Source organism: Trachinotus anak, unplaced genomic scaffold (genome assembly GCF_046630095.1).
Source record: "Trachinotus anak isolate AG129_WGS33_773 ecotype Australia unplaced genomic scaffold, CSIRO_AGI_Tana_v1 ptg000008l, whole genome shotgun sequence".
NCBI classification, from domain to species: Eukaryota; Metazoa; Chordata; class Actinopteri; order Carangiformes; family Carangidae; genus Trachinotus; species Trachinotus anak.
Genome location: NW_027273859.1, coordinates 8,319,491 through 8,334,757, shown reverse-complemented (window position 1 = coordinate 8,334,757; position 15,267 = coordinate 8,319,491). Strand labels below are relative to the sequence as shown.

Here is a 15,267-nt window from a genome sequence, read left to right as displayed (position 1 = left end):
ACGTGCAGGCTGGACTTCAGCATCACTGCAAATGTCACACAGTGTTAGCTTGCTTACTGGAGGGCAGCCTACGGTGAGGGGATCACGAGGACAACCTATAAATGGCACCTTTCCACCCAACTCTTTACGGAAGCACCATCTGATAAAGCTTTGATCCGACACTCCACTCCCTCACTTAAAATAACGCCTCTAATTTGTGCTTTTTGTGACTCAGGGTTTGACGTCAGCGTCTTGGAGGTGTTAACTTCATCTGATGAATGTAAATGCACTCCTGAAGACTCTTGGTTGCAGATAAGAGAACTGGTTGCCCAAAAAAATGCAAAATGCACTCAAGGGTTTAGCAGCACAAAAACACCAGCTGCATTTCCACTCTGCAGGGAACCACAGGGAATACTGATGAGTACAGGTATTTCTATAAACAGACAGACAGAGCCGGTAGAGCAGGACACATGAACAGGTATTGTGTGTATTAGAACCAAAAGAGCACAAATCTTCTCTCTCTCGGGTGCATGAGAGGAGATTTCTGCAGGGTGTGTTGGAGTGTGAGTCATCATCAGTGCAGAGAGAGGGAAAGAGGGGAGAGGTTTTCTTTAAGTCGAAGACAGTGCTTATGGCAGCAATGCAGCAAGGAGACACCAAACGCCCTCACTCTTGAACAGGGTTCTGCCACAAATATCAAACACGAGCAGGTAGAGGACTCCCAGCTGGTAAATGTACAAGCAGGGCCGGTGTTATGCAACAGCAGAGCAGCACAGCAGCTCCAGTGTTAGTCTACTGAATGATTAGAGCATCAGACGCTGAAGGGTTGGGCCAAAGCCTCAGTTTAATGTTTGAATAGCTGACTTTCCATTGTGGTCATGTTACTGTAATGAAGACAGGCCTGCACACATCACTGTGGGTCACAGGGGATGAAATGGTACAGAGTGTGGGGTAAATGTAAAATACTCTTCCGAAGAAATTCTGTAAATTACACTTTGAAAATTTTAGAGCAGAAATAATCAGTTGATAACAATCAACAATTGTTTTATCGTTTAAGTCAATTATTTAGCAAAACTCCAAACACTCTCTGTTTCCAGCATCTGTAATATGAGGATTTGCTGCTTTTTTCTTTTCATATTATTGTAAATTTCATTTTTTTTTTTAAATAAGACATCTGAAGATGAGAACTTCTGATGGACATTTTCACTGTTTTCTGATGTTTTACTTTCTAAGAGATTAATTTTAAAAAGTATTCCAGGTCATTTGCATAATATCTTCTCAAAATGCTAAACATTTATCACATATAATCAATAATCAATAATCAATAATCTTGCTCCCTAATAGTAGAGATGGAAGTAAATCCAGTGTCTGCTGGAGGAATTTGTCCATTCCTGCCTTGTTTTGCAACAAAGTAATTTGGCTTGTTTCTGTAGATTGCCTGTAGGATGAAACTGAAAGGAGGTGGAGTTATCTCACACCACTTGCAGAATTTAATATAAGACTGAATGACTTGTTAAAGTCAACATTTAATACAGTAAACAGTTGACATAAAAAAATATTAATTACCTGAAACAAATCTGCAAAGAGAAATTGGAAAAATAAGCACTTGTTATTAATGAAACATTAAATTCTACAGGAAATGATCAGTTAAATACAAAACATTTGTATTTAAGTATTTGAGTCTTTTATCTGAGAGTAAATTGCTAAAGAAAAAAAAGGCAGGTAAGAAAACTGTCTGACACTGACACAGACTGGCTACTTGTCTAATGTTCAAACATCAATCAAACACAATTCTATTTCCACTTGCCTGAACATTTCTCTGACCTAAATTTTTTCACCCCCACTGCACAGAAGTTACTTCCTCCAAAGCACTCTCGCCGGCCTCACCTTACCTTCTCCCACACAGAGACGGTGCAAGCCTTAAAGACTAGTTCCCTCATATCCAGACAAGCAGCAGGTAACAAATGGTAAGTTTTCCGTCTCCACGAGTCTGTCCAGACTGTAGCAGAGGTGGCGAGATAGACAGACCTCTCTTCACAGAGTTCTGAATCCTCCTCTGCAACCTGATCCTGAAGTTCAGCTGAAGTCCATGCTGCTATCCAAGGCTGCGGATCAAATTACTGCATGCTGCCAGAGCTCCAGTTGCCCAGTAATACACCATCACACACTGATAAGCACTGTGTTTGACACAGGAGATTAATATGAACTCAAGACCAGCACAACAACTACAAGTGGCACAGGACAGAGTGTTGTCAGCAAAAATGCTTCTTTTAACAAGGTGAACAAGTATCCCAGCCATTTTATGGTCTTTCTCTCTAAGGGAGTGCAACTCCAATATTCAGTCCCTGGTAAGTACTTTTACATTCTGCTCTGTAAGACTTCTATCAGACACACTTTCAGTTGAAGAGCACATTTAGATGCAGCTCTGGAGTGAGACACTGGCTCCTTGTTATCTTTTTTACACACAAAGAAATATATGTGGCTACATAAACACATATACAAACACACACATATATACATATATTTTTTATATACATGTAGTGGAAGTTGATGGTGAATTTTGCTTTAATCGGCACAGTCACAGGTCTTTCCCGAGCTGGTTCTCACTTCACTGGAAAGCTGTGTGACACCTAAGACATCAACTGGCTGGAAAAACCAGAAAAGGAAGGAGAAGGAGAGGGAGAGAGATGCAATCTAAGCAAATGACCCAGAAAACAACCTTTTTCTGGTGAACTCATTGGACAAAAAGTCGTGTCAGCAGTGTGAGTCATCCCAAGTCGGCCTGTCAGGGCCACTTGCCCCACACACTCATCCTAAAGTACATACAAAGAACAAAACCTCACAGAGGACAGCATCTCAAATGCAGCAAGAGGCAGGAGTCTGAACTTCACAGTCAACAACAAGCTCTGAGAAAAAAAAACAAAAAAAAAAAACAAAACGCCTAACCACCGAACAAAACGCTCTGATGAACAAGCATTCCCGACTGAGACAAAGGAGCAATTCGAGGACACAAGAGAGGGTTACAGCAGCATACAGTACCAACACTCCAGACACAGACACAGCTCATCGCAGCTCTTCCGACACTGTGAGTGGCCGGCTTATCAGTCAGCCTCTGTCTGCACCAGAAACGCTGGCAGCCACTGTTGGCCTTTAATTCCACCCAGGCACCAGTCTAATTAAAGGGGCACAATTACCACCTCCTGACGTTTTACAAATACACAAAGATTTCAAAACAAAGCCGCTAACATGCTCAACAAATATGCGTATTCATAAAACAAAAAAACAAATAATAAAAGACACTCAGCGTTAGGAACACTGAGCACAAAACAAATACTACTGAGTGCATTATATTTTTGGAGCTACAGCCATTATCTAAATTTCAGTGTGTCACCCCGAGCTTAAATGGATGGGTAGAGGGAGGCCTGGTGGCCTAGTGATTAATGTGCATGTCATATAACTACAACATCCTCAGTTTGATTCTTGCGCTCAATTTTTTTTTGTTTGTTTGTTTGTCAACTGTCTGATAAAAGAAAAAAGCAAAAACACGGAGGATGACAGCAGTGGGGGCCATGTTTGTGGGGCTGTTGCTGAAAAACTGGGCACAGCCTGTGGAAATAGCGGATTTAAACACTGGTATCCCTCTGAGCAAAGATGTTCTCGTCCCGTAGAGAGTGAAGATGCAAATCGCTGCCGGATGACAGATAAAAAAAAATAAAAAATTGGATTTGTATTTCCCCCCCTACGTTTTGCACTGAGAGTTTTATGTGAGTGAGTCACGGAACAACATATGATGCACAGAGGTCAAGTGGGGCTATGTGAGGCTGTAGTTAGGCACAGCAGCACTTAAAATCAAATACTAAAATCAACACGCTAACATGCTCTTAATGACAATGCTAAGATGCAGATGTTTAGTAGGTACGATGTTCACCATGTTCACTATCTTCCACTTGCAGTTAGCACTAAACACAAAGTACAGCTGAGATTGGTGGGAATGTCACTAATTTTTCAGTTATTACGATCTTGTTGATGGCCCCAGATAAAAAGTAATAAAATAAAATACAAAATGAAATTATAAAATAAATATAAATAAATAATAAAATACATAATAAAAATAAAAAGTGATGACCAAACCTACATTAATGTCACAACAATCCGTCCAAGAGTTGTTGAGACACTCAAAGTCATTAGGATTCATCCTCTGGGGATCAAATGTCTTGGTAACTTAACAACTGATATCGACATCTATGTCTGGGCGAATAAACCAATTGTATTTTTGATTGTGATTTTGACGTCCAGTGACTATGAAAACAAGATCATTGAGATGAAACAATTACTGATCTCAATCGACATCCACAGAGCCACACCACAAGCATGACTAAAAATGCCACTGTTGTGTTTTGACGTGAACTGCCCCTTTAAACTGCTCTCTTGTGCAGCTCGGGGACTTCAATGACAGACATTGTAATTAGCCACCACATAATGGGAATGACCTTATTAAGCTGCTGCTGGGTCAGTGGCAGATTTAGGTTACCAAAACACATGTGCTACCAATTATTCTCTTATATCAGGTGTCTTCTCATACTTCTTTTTTTCTTTGACTCAGCCAGCACATGAGTGCACAGAAACACACTGAAAGTCAGATCTTTCTTTAGGAGAGTGGGTATCAATATTTATGCACTGGCTGAGTCCATAAATACCAGTGGCCAGTCCAAAAATCAATGCACGCCTGCTACATATTTTAATCTTCCTATGAAGGTCACATTACTCCAACAACGCCTGAGAGGAAGAAGCACCCAGACACACACAGACTCAAATCAGCCAGCAGCTTCTGCATTCACGCCACCCTGACCCTGCCGCAGTTCAACTAATGTCACTGAACCACATATTGTATTAAAGAGCGTAAAAACATAGAGAGCTCATCAGCCATAAATGGATTATGAAAGCCATCACATGGCAGACGCTGTAGCTGCGTCTGAAAAGGTTGTGTTTTCAGGGTTTAGCCTTGTGCAACTCATGTACATTATAGATGAGGCAGAGGAGAAGGGGAGTGTTCAGAGGAGCGCTATCAGTTACCAGAAGGGCCAATCTAAATCTCCCCCATCATGACTAACCTCTATTTCAGAGCCACAGGGGTGACACAGCAGTGAGCCCAGCCTTCCCTGCAGGCTGCTGGAAACTTAGGCACAACTCTGCGGCCTCCACCGAGCTGCACCAGAAGGAAAGAAATTAATAATAGTAATAATAAACTGACTGTGTTCTCATTTCTAAAACTGAGGGACTGCCAAAGTGATTCCTGCCACCACATGAATTTGTCACTTTGCTAACAGGGCTTATGAAAGTTAGATGAACATTTTACGATCTTGTTAAAACCGGTTACATTATTAAAAGGGCACATTCATCCTGTGAGGCGAGAAAGAGAGCCTGTAGCAGATTGAAATTTTAATAAGCTCAATACAGTGGCTAGAGATTAAGAAACTTGGCAGAGATTTAGCTTTGAAATCCTGAATATGGGCATGATGATTTAGCCTCATTGTATCATGCATGCACTCAAGCGGGTCAAAAGACAGGGGATTCTGCAAACCTGTGATAAACCCATTAACCGGCTTAACTTCAGACACTTCCCCCAGCAATTTAATCTGTGATATGAAGCAATGTTTCTGCTGCTATTGCTAATGCAGCCCCTTTAAGCCCAGCATAATGAGATAATATCACGGCAACGTATATCTTTATTTTACAGGTTTTATTTACCATTACTGTAGCACCATGTTGTTATATCAAACCTGGTGATTTTTTTTTTTTTTTTTTTTTTTTTACCCACGGGAAACCAAACCACTGCTGAATGAATACAGGGTGGGTGGAGTGGTGCTAAAGCCTATGGCTATCATGACAGGCCAGACTGTAGATGAAGGTGGCTGGTGTCAGCGGGCTCGGAAACACCTGACCCTGGAGGAGACTGGGAAGGACTCTCTCCCTCTCTCCACTATCTCTGATGTGGCCGTGATAAACGTTATCTCGGCATCATAAGTGTACTCTTATCTGGTGAGGTAAAGGCCCAAACAGTGACGACACACAGTGCTGTGTATGTATGTTTGTGTGCGCGTGTTTGCCCTGGTTGGTGTGTGTGTGTGTGTGTGTGTGTGTGTGTGTGCTGGCAGCAGACCCCCTGTGTGTTAAATCCAGCCATAGATGCCGCCAGCAGACCTGTTACAGTAGAGAGGCGATGGGCCTTGTTCCAACAGCAACACAGTCTTACAGTTTACATTCAAGGCTTGTATCTCAGTCAGGAAATAAGACCATCAGTGTTTACTGCTTGTGAATGATATTTTTTTCTCTGTACATTGATTAAAGTTGAAACTATTATTTGATTATTAAAATGAAATGTATTAATCACGTCATTTTTTAGCAATTTCCAAAGGTAAAAATACTAACCATTCACTGTTTAAAGCAAATTTTACTTGCTTTTCTTTTATCATTGCAAGTTGAACTGGGTATTTCCTTCGAGTGTTGTAATATACAACTATTATCTGTGTCTAGCACAACTTTCGTGATTTTATTCCGAAAACTTGAAATTTGTCTGTGACAGTGGAATCTCATGAAAAGTTGTTCGGTGTAAGGACGGCATTAGTTTAAAAAGGAGGTTGTGCATGCAATAAGACATGGTCCACATGGAAATAAACTTGGTTTGAAGCCCTTTCGAGGCGGCCCTGTGGAACATCAGTGAAGCTTTATCCTGCACTGCCCGACAACTGAGGATAAACCTGAATATTGAATTTTGAACTTAAAACTATCTACCCCTCAGTGTTATCATCCTAAAGCCTGTACATGTTGGCAAATATCATATTATAAGCAAACAATCACTAAATATATTGATATAATAAATAATCACTGCAGATCAACCAAGAATAGATGTGATAGAAAAACGGCAAAGTGGAAGAGAGGCATAAAAATATGTTCCAATCTTACTGTAGAGTCTGACACACGCTGTGCAATGTTAGGCATGTAAACGAGTTCCTGTTAAGTCGTATTTGCCGTCACAGTAGGGAGACTTGGGGCTGCTTCTACAGTCATAACCAAACACATTTGTATCAAGGAGGAACCTGGATGACCCTGTGCATCAGTAAGACAATCTCTGATAACTTGTCAGTCCATTGGAGAAGCAGAAAAGCCGCTGAGTGAATGGTGTGTAGCAAGAGCAGTGTGCGGTCCTGGGTCAGCCAGCAGCATCTGAGCGTTAATAAGGGGGGTAATTGAATTAGAGGATCAGTGGAGGCCTGTAGTGTGGGCGCCACACGGCTCTAATTTCATTACAAGTGATGTAAACATGAGGTTGGCCCCCAGCGCAGGGGCCTCCCACATCAATACATGCGCAAGCACACATGCACACAAATAAAAATATGATGCTCACTTACGGAAATAAATGATAGAAAACCACAAATCTACACCCACACATGTTCGTCCCAGCAACATCCTGTGAAGAAATTCCAGCCTGTGTGTTGGTAAGGTAACACTGACAAAGTAATAAAGGTTGATCAGGGGAAAAATTTCAGCATTATGTGGCACAAGAAAGGCAGAAACGCAGTGCTTGGGCAGCATCAGCAGTCGATGGTGAAGTGTCATTAAATCTTGTGACACACGGTGGCTCAGTGGTTAGCAGGGAGATCGATTCAGCCCTTCTGTTGTTCTGATGTGTATGTCTTCTGAATATGGATAAAAATAAATAGGTGACAAATCTGGTACTGATGGTGGTGTAGGAGAGAGTACATGAGACATTAAGTTGACACCAGGGAATATTTTTAGCCCTGATTTAGAAGAACATGATGGGAACCCACAATCTATGATACTGCAAAGTGACTGTGATTTTTGCAATCTGCGTGATGCATATTCATGAGCAGCACTCTAATGTGCGTTGGCCTGGTGATTCACTTGACCATCAAACCGAGTGCAGCCCAGTTAAACCCGTAGGCCTGACTGTAGGCCTGCTCCCAGTCATGAATAGTTATGAGGGCAGGAGTTAACCAAGGAGAAACTGTTCACAGCCCTAATAAGACTCGCCCATTGCCATCTCAGCTACGACAGTGAGACACTCCCACAGGTGTGTAATGGGTCACACCCTCAGCTTAGTAATGTGCAGGTGAGCCAATCAGAGCACAGCAAGAAAACCGACTGATGTGGACCCAGAAATTATCTTTTGGAAAGATTCTAAGAGAATGGCATTGCCTAGATCTTTGCTAAAACATCACACAGCACCAAACATCACAGCACCTGGCAGTAAATCAGTAAACCTCTCCACTTTCAGCACATCTGTTCATGCAACTTGGATCTTTCAAATGCTCAGTGCTGAAAAATGCTAAAAGCTCCCTTCGATGAGTCTTTGAATGATATGCCTGTTTCATTTTTTGACACCCTGGAAACCCTGCCAATTTACCTCAAAAATCTTCCCCTGCAGCAGAGCAGGAAGAAAACTGGGATGAGGACAAACCTATCAGGTGGAAAAACATCTCAACTTGTTACCGTCAGACTGTCAAGACAATTTAAAGCAACCGCATGTCACTTTGTGAGAAGAGAAATAACACTGTCTTGCTCTTGCAAATGAAAAGTTGCATTCACTAGCAATAAAATTCACCCTTGGTGAATTTATTACACTCAGGGGTGTTGCTGATACAACCTTGCTTGGTCTGGGATGACCACTTGCCAGTGGAGGCTAAAGCTGGCTAATGTTAGCAAACTTCAGCTAGATATTTCTCTATTAACTGACATTACTGAGTCATTTCGCTCATGTAATAAATGAATAACTGTAATAATGTAATAATTCTTCTTTGTATGTTACATAGTCTCGCTTTTTAGCAATAGAGGATTTAACAGTGAACCCGCTGTGTTTGTATTTTGCTGCTTCATCTTTTGCATTTTTAAGAACATCTGGAAAAAAAAATTGTACATCTCTCACGTTGTGCAAAGCATATAAAACTAGCCGGTTGATTGGTTGAAGATTTCTGTTTGGTTGGTTTGGATGCACTCATATGACCACAGATCAAATCAGCAAAGTAGGAGCAGGTGGCAGTCATCACTTTTTCCAAAAAATCAAGTTTGAATGAATTTGAAAGAATTTGAATGCACAACCCCGAAGCCCCACTCCTGAAACAATACCAATGGGCTGCATATGCTTGAAGATAACTGTTGCTATTTTTACAGGCTTCTGGCAAAAGGCCTTCTGAAGCTGAGTGTGCCGAATAGTAGGTAGTCAGACGAAGTTGTACACTTGACATTGCTCCGCTCGTATGTGGTGCCCCTGCTGCCTCACCTGGGTGGCAAGTCAGCAGACACTGCTTCTCAGAGGCTTTGGTGACTGCTTTGCTCGCTGTTCTCCATTTTCTGAACCAAAAACACAACATTACTAAGTGCTTAGTTTACTGATAGGGCTTGCCATATCGGTCGAGCTGATAGTGACATTTTAGAGCGCCCTTTGCTGGATCATAAGCCAAAACACTTCAAACGGTCTCTTGAGCTTAGAGGCTGTGAATTTTGAATTTGAACAGGTCGTTACAGTTTGAATATTAACATTTTCCTCCCACATTCAAATGAATGTTCGAATGTTCAAATAAAAAGTGACAGCCCTATAGCAGGTTCATGCTCAAAATACAAGACTTTAATTATATCCCTGACTGTATTTTCCACAAGAGTAGATGCATAATTTATAGGCAGGAAAGTGGCAAAGAACTGCTTCTCTCTTCTGCCACTTTCCTTGATCTCGAAAACTCCTGCAGTCGTAAACTAAAAATTCCTAAACAGAGGAAAACGTTATGTAAATGTCAACTTCTGCAGAATAACAACTACAACTCAGTATCTGTGAAATTCCCTCTTCAGCACAAATCTGCATGCCTAAAAGAGAACAAGCGACAGAAAAGGGTACAAAAAAAAAAAAGCATCGCTTTTATCAAGATTGCTCACAGGAAAACACACACACACACACACACACACACTGCATAAGACAGAGAGATGGAACAGCCACAGACAGCTGTGTACACAAAGAGGATACCTTTAGTAGGGTGCGGTTTGTTGATTGCATCTCCATCATAAGACAACAGAGCTGCAGGCTAATGGAGCTCGCTGAAGACATGCCTCATGCTCTGTCAGTTTTTCATTACCACTTCACTCGCATCTTGCGTAGGACCATGCAGTATTGGTAATTACTGATGCTACGTCAGTCTTTCAGGATCCATAATCAGCTGTTTTTCCACTCGAGGGAACTAACAACACCCACCCCCTCCCCCCCACCAATACCCCTGTTCCTCCCAGTCCATTTCTCTGTTGAGTGAGCAGTGCAAAACACCAGCTTAATGACATGATAGGATGCATGTTGCCTTCAAAAACACTCAATTCCCAGAAACCACCACAGGTACGAGGGACGAGCTTTTGTGTTACCAGATTTTGGTTCAAATTTGTCAGTGTAATCAAAAGATACGGTGGATTAAGCCTGAGGGAAGGCAACAACTGCCAAGTAATAGCATACACTCCATATTTCACATTAAACAATCTGTCCATCGATATGTAGGCAAATTCACAATTAAATGTCCTTCAAACAGAATTATTGCAAAACCTTTAGGGCGTCTGACACATTAAAAAATGTATTTACAATCCAATTTTTTTTTTTTTTTTTTTTAGAAATATGTTATTATTCACATTTGGTCATTTTGAAAATGCTGCTGCACATTACTGAAATGGCAGGCGAGCCCTTGAGAAATGTTGACAAGCTAATTATCAAGTAGTCCTGTCACAAGCAGGCACAGAGTTTAAAAATAGAGCCCACACCACCCTCATTATGCAAAAAATTACAGTCAGCAGCGCTAACCTCGCACCCCTATAGACTACAGCTGGCAGACATTAGCACAGGAAGGCCACGCTCTCAGTGTGTGAGACAAGACAGGAAGGTTGGAGGGTTGTGAAAGCTGTGTGTGAATATCATGTGTTTCTGTACGTTTGTGCGACTGTATGTGTCCAAACCAAAACCAGGAAACATGGAAGGAGAAATTTGATACAGACAACATCTTTGTTAGTGTCTTATGTTGCCATTACTGCCAATAAAATTCCTTCACACCAGTAGGAAATATCAGTTACACTCACTGTTCTTTAACACATAGAAGCTGCTAATAACAAAGCTTCAGTTTATGGTTCAACTAAAAGATGTCACTTGTAACATTGCCCTCTGCGAAAACAACAGTCTGGTAAGTGCTGAGGAGACACAGGAGAGAAAGCCAGCAGTCCCCCCCCACTCACGTACACATGCACACACACACTCACACACACACATACACACACACACACACACACTCGCCCCCTTTGTGCAAGCAACACACTGAGGTCTAATCGATGCAGCTCATTCATATTGAACCACAGACGTCAGGGGAAGCCGGGGGAATTACAAGCAGCCTCCGCTGTGAGATCGCAGCCTGGAGGAAGCCTGAGGAAGACGAAGCCAGCTTCACTCTGGAAACCTATTGTTTACTCTCCACAACATTTTCAACGGCATGGTTACTGGGTGTCCTCACTCTACAAGATATGATACTGAACAGGTACAACAGCACTTAAACCAAACTGTTAAGACAATGTGCCACATTTTATGGTTATTAAAACATGATCTTAAGTGTGAAAAAAAAGAGTCATGTGACCCCAGTAGATGCTCTGTGTCAGTATTAATATACACTTTGTTAACAGAAAGGGGGGGGCAAAACCAGATGTGGCCCACCTTCTCACCTCCCTCCTCAAGTTAGTTTCTGATCACTTGGTTACACTTAGACTTATTCAAGAATATGCCACATATAAAAGTGAAACACTACATGTACTAAATATCATTTTAACTCAGGGTCCCTGTGCAGGAAGGATGTCAAGATTATTGCAGGTTAAAATGCAGAAGCCACCTTCAGGGTCCCTGCTTTGCACTGATGGCAATCCTTCCTTGATGAGCAGCCAGGCCTATTTATTTGCCTTGCATTATTTCTACTGTACATATAATTCTTATCAACATCCTCACTTCTTCTAAAAATAAAATCATCATCTATTCAATCTTCTACATAGAACTAATGCTTCAAACTTAAACATTAGTTGCCTAAAAGTATGCAAAATTAGCCAAAGGAGCAGTCTGCCAACAGCCATCTCCTCCTCGGACATGAGGTGAATGCACAAGCCTAAATTAAAAGGCATTGTCTCCTGAGTTTTCTCTGATATGGTCAGTGGTCACGAAATACACAAAAACTTTGACCTCAATTAATCCGTGATGATTTTAAATGAACACAAGCAGAAGCAAACACAGCTCATTTCAAAATTAAACCAACAACTGCAGGAAAAATAACTCATGGTTCATAAGTTCACAATCCAAAGCAGGAAGAAGAACATGAAAGCCTGACAACTGCTGAAAGCAAATGCCTCAACAGCAGCCTTCAACTGCCCCTAATGGCCCACGCCTAGTGCAACATCAGCACGCCTTTATCTCCCGTTCACAGGAAACTCACCAGCAACTTCTGCTTTAGCCTTTGGTGGCTCAGGGTCTCCGGGTTGAGTCTCAGGACTCTCCTGTTGTCCTCTAGAAGACGAAAGGTGTCAAAACGCTGCACACTTGAGAGGTGGTGGGGCAACACTTCATTTCTTAGCTGTGGGAGGGAAACAGAAAAGCTGCAGTTGTTTAAAGCATTTAATTCAAATTCATATAGGAATAGTAATACCTCCCCATAATGATTAGTCATCACAATAACAATGGTAGATTTATTATGTAGTTTTGGGCTAACTTTGGGCTAACTCAGTCCAGATAACTCTTCACCAACTGCTGCTAAGTTCTACTGGTGATGAAATCTGCGAGCTCTCTATCTCAAAGTGTAGGTGAGTGGCCGCTCAGAGCCAGCAGGTGGTCTGAGTGGAAAAAACAGCTAACAGCTACTCTCACGCAGTGCAAACAGAGTGTGTTCTCCCTTCATTGATCCTCACAGGTTCAGTCTGACAATAGAAGGAATAAAGTATCCACTGAACTACCTGCCCACCTGCTGCTTTGAGCACATGCTGAACACAGCACTCCACTAAGCTTTGATTACATGGAAAATAAAGGCACTCCAATGAACTTCAGTCGAAGAAAAAATCACATATTAAAATAGAAAAAGGATGTTTGTATAGTGGATTAGCAGTAAAATCAAATAAAGTGCTGATGGGTTGTGTTTAATAATCTGTGCAAGTTACAAGGCATCAACTGATTGGTATAAGGGTAACTTAATTGCATTATCCCAGTCACCCAGATGTTTCACACAGCTGTTTACTCACATTCAAAAATCTGCAAACAACCGAGCAACATGTTGACCTAGTGTATCAATGAAAAATAACACTTAAGCACTCATTCAACCAGATACTTACAAAGCCACACAAGTATAAGATGCCAACAAGGTAAAATAACATCCTCTCTTCATGTTCAACCACTTAGCCAGCAACGCTGATAGCACTACCTAAACTGCTTGTTATTGCCAAGCTAGTGGAGCTGGCTGGAAATAATAATGCCCCCTATTAAATTATTCATGGCTCCAGTCAGGTGGAACCAGATGCTACCTTTGTGTCATAAAGGGAGAGCTGTAACTCGACTCAAGCATGGAGGGCCATGGCTGCATGGAGGTAAAGACTTCATGGAACAAGTGTGGAGGCTGCTGAGATACAAACAAAACACGGGATGTCATGACACTGGCTTGGCTGTTTCCATGTGACATTTTCCTGCAAGTGTTCAGACAGAGGACGATGGTTCAGTAGGTTGGTCAATATGGGGGCGAAGCCTGAGGTGCAGCCACCAGTTCACCCACCCTGTGTTGGTGTCGCTTTGTACCCCACCCTGACATTTGTGGCCATGGCCAGAAGATGACCTTTTTTTGTCCATGCCATGGTTTAGTGCTGAATACTAATGCTATACTGCTGTGTGCCCGCCACTCATGGGAACAAGCAGTGCTATTTTTAGCCACATGTCCCCAGCTGCACATCTCCAACCCGGGGCCAATGGGCAATTAGTGTTTGTTTCTCATGGCAGGAGGCAGTGCCGTAACCTCCCTAACGCAAACAGACATCTGGACTAAGGCTCTCTCTGTCCTGCCCCGTACCCCTGCTGCAAGGCACGATTCCTAAAGCCATGTAGTACCTCCATCCTCCTCAACCTTCAGGTGCTCAGGAACTCCTATCTCTAACATGTGCTGTCAGCAAGGTGATGTATTAACCTCCAACTATAATTCATATCCTTGACTGAAAAATTCAAACCTGAGCAACAGTGACTGTGGAAAACCAAAACAACTGCTAATTTATCCAATGGAGCTTTCACTGAAATTGTCCTTAATGTATGTATTTATGTATGTAATGTATATGAAGTGATGTAGAAGTTCCATAACTTCACTAAGTAACTAGCCTGCTCTACCATGCACACAGCATCCGAGTCAGATCAATATGAGCTCATTATTTTTGATAATTGTCAGGGCAGAGGGTTAGCTTTCTGTTCATCCATATTAAAACAAATATTCATGCAGGCATTTCTAATTAAGGCAAAACAAGACACTGTTCATTCCACCATACAGTCATTTGCACAAACTAATGTTGGGCTATAGTCCTAGATTGTCAGCATCTCTACAATAATACAGTATATTATGATATATTTGGCTGAGCAGGTATAATGAGTCAGTTTGGGAGTCTGTATGTCATGACGGCCTCTTTAATTCATTTTAGTCAAGGCAAAGCTAATTCAATCCACCTTATTACGGCTTCTTCATGCAATTAGCCTGTGCCCCTGTTCACTGAGGGGCCAACATGGAGGCAGTGGATTGGACAGCAGGCTTAGCACACCCACAGAGACCTAAAACACAGGACAATGTAGTGCACCCTATCATACCGTCAACAAAGATGGATCACTGCAAAATTGGAACTACTACCTAATGGTTGTATGCCTCTGTCAACCAGTCAAAAGGCAGTTTACACCTGTGGATATAAAATTTCATGACTTCATCATTTTTATCCTATTAGACATTTGTGTGACATTTTGGAAAAAAACATGTTTTGTGTGATTACAGTGACCTTGACTTTTGACCTTTGACCACCAAATTCTAAATAATTAATCCTTGAGTCCAAGTGAATGTTTGTACCAGATGTAATTAAATTCCCTCAGGGCATTCCTGATATAGTTCAATCACAAGGATATAAAGTCACCATGACCTTGAATTTTGACCTTTGCCCACAAAAATCTTATCACTTCATCTTTGAGTCCAAGTGAGTGTTTGTGCTAAATCTGAA

General features: G+C 41.7%; 1 protein-coding gene across 21 annotated transcripts in view; it reads right to left on the bottom strand.

Annotated features, from left to right (window-relative positions):
• The window catches only part of rimbp2b (RIMS binding protein 2b), a 71,317-nt gene extending 57,843 nt beyond the window's left edge, over positions 1-13,474 (bottom strand). For 19 of the 21 annotated variants that reach the window (XR_011691592.1, XM_071482310.1, XM_071482315.1 and 16 more), the window contains exons 1-2: positions 13,369-13,473; positions 12,483-12,620 (exon numbers count right to left, since the gene is read on the bottom strand). Coding sequence is in view for 20 of the 21 variants with exons in the window: in XM_071482310.1 (XP_071338411.1) it covers positions 12,483-12,620; positions 13,369-13,410 (180 nt within the window). In the remaining variant the exon portion in view is untranslated. Of the gene's footprint in view, positions 1-1,871; positions 2,092-12,482; positions 12,621-13,368 lie in introns of those variants that run through there. The other 2 variants (XM_071482327.1, XM_071482320.1) reach the window with 2 other exon arrangements.
• Between the last annotated feature and the right edge of the window lie 1,793 nt (positions 13,475-15,267).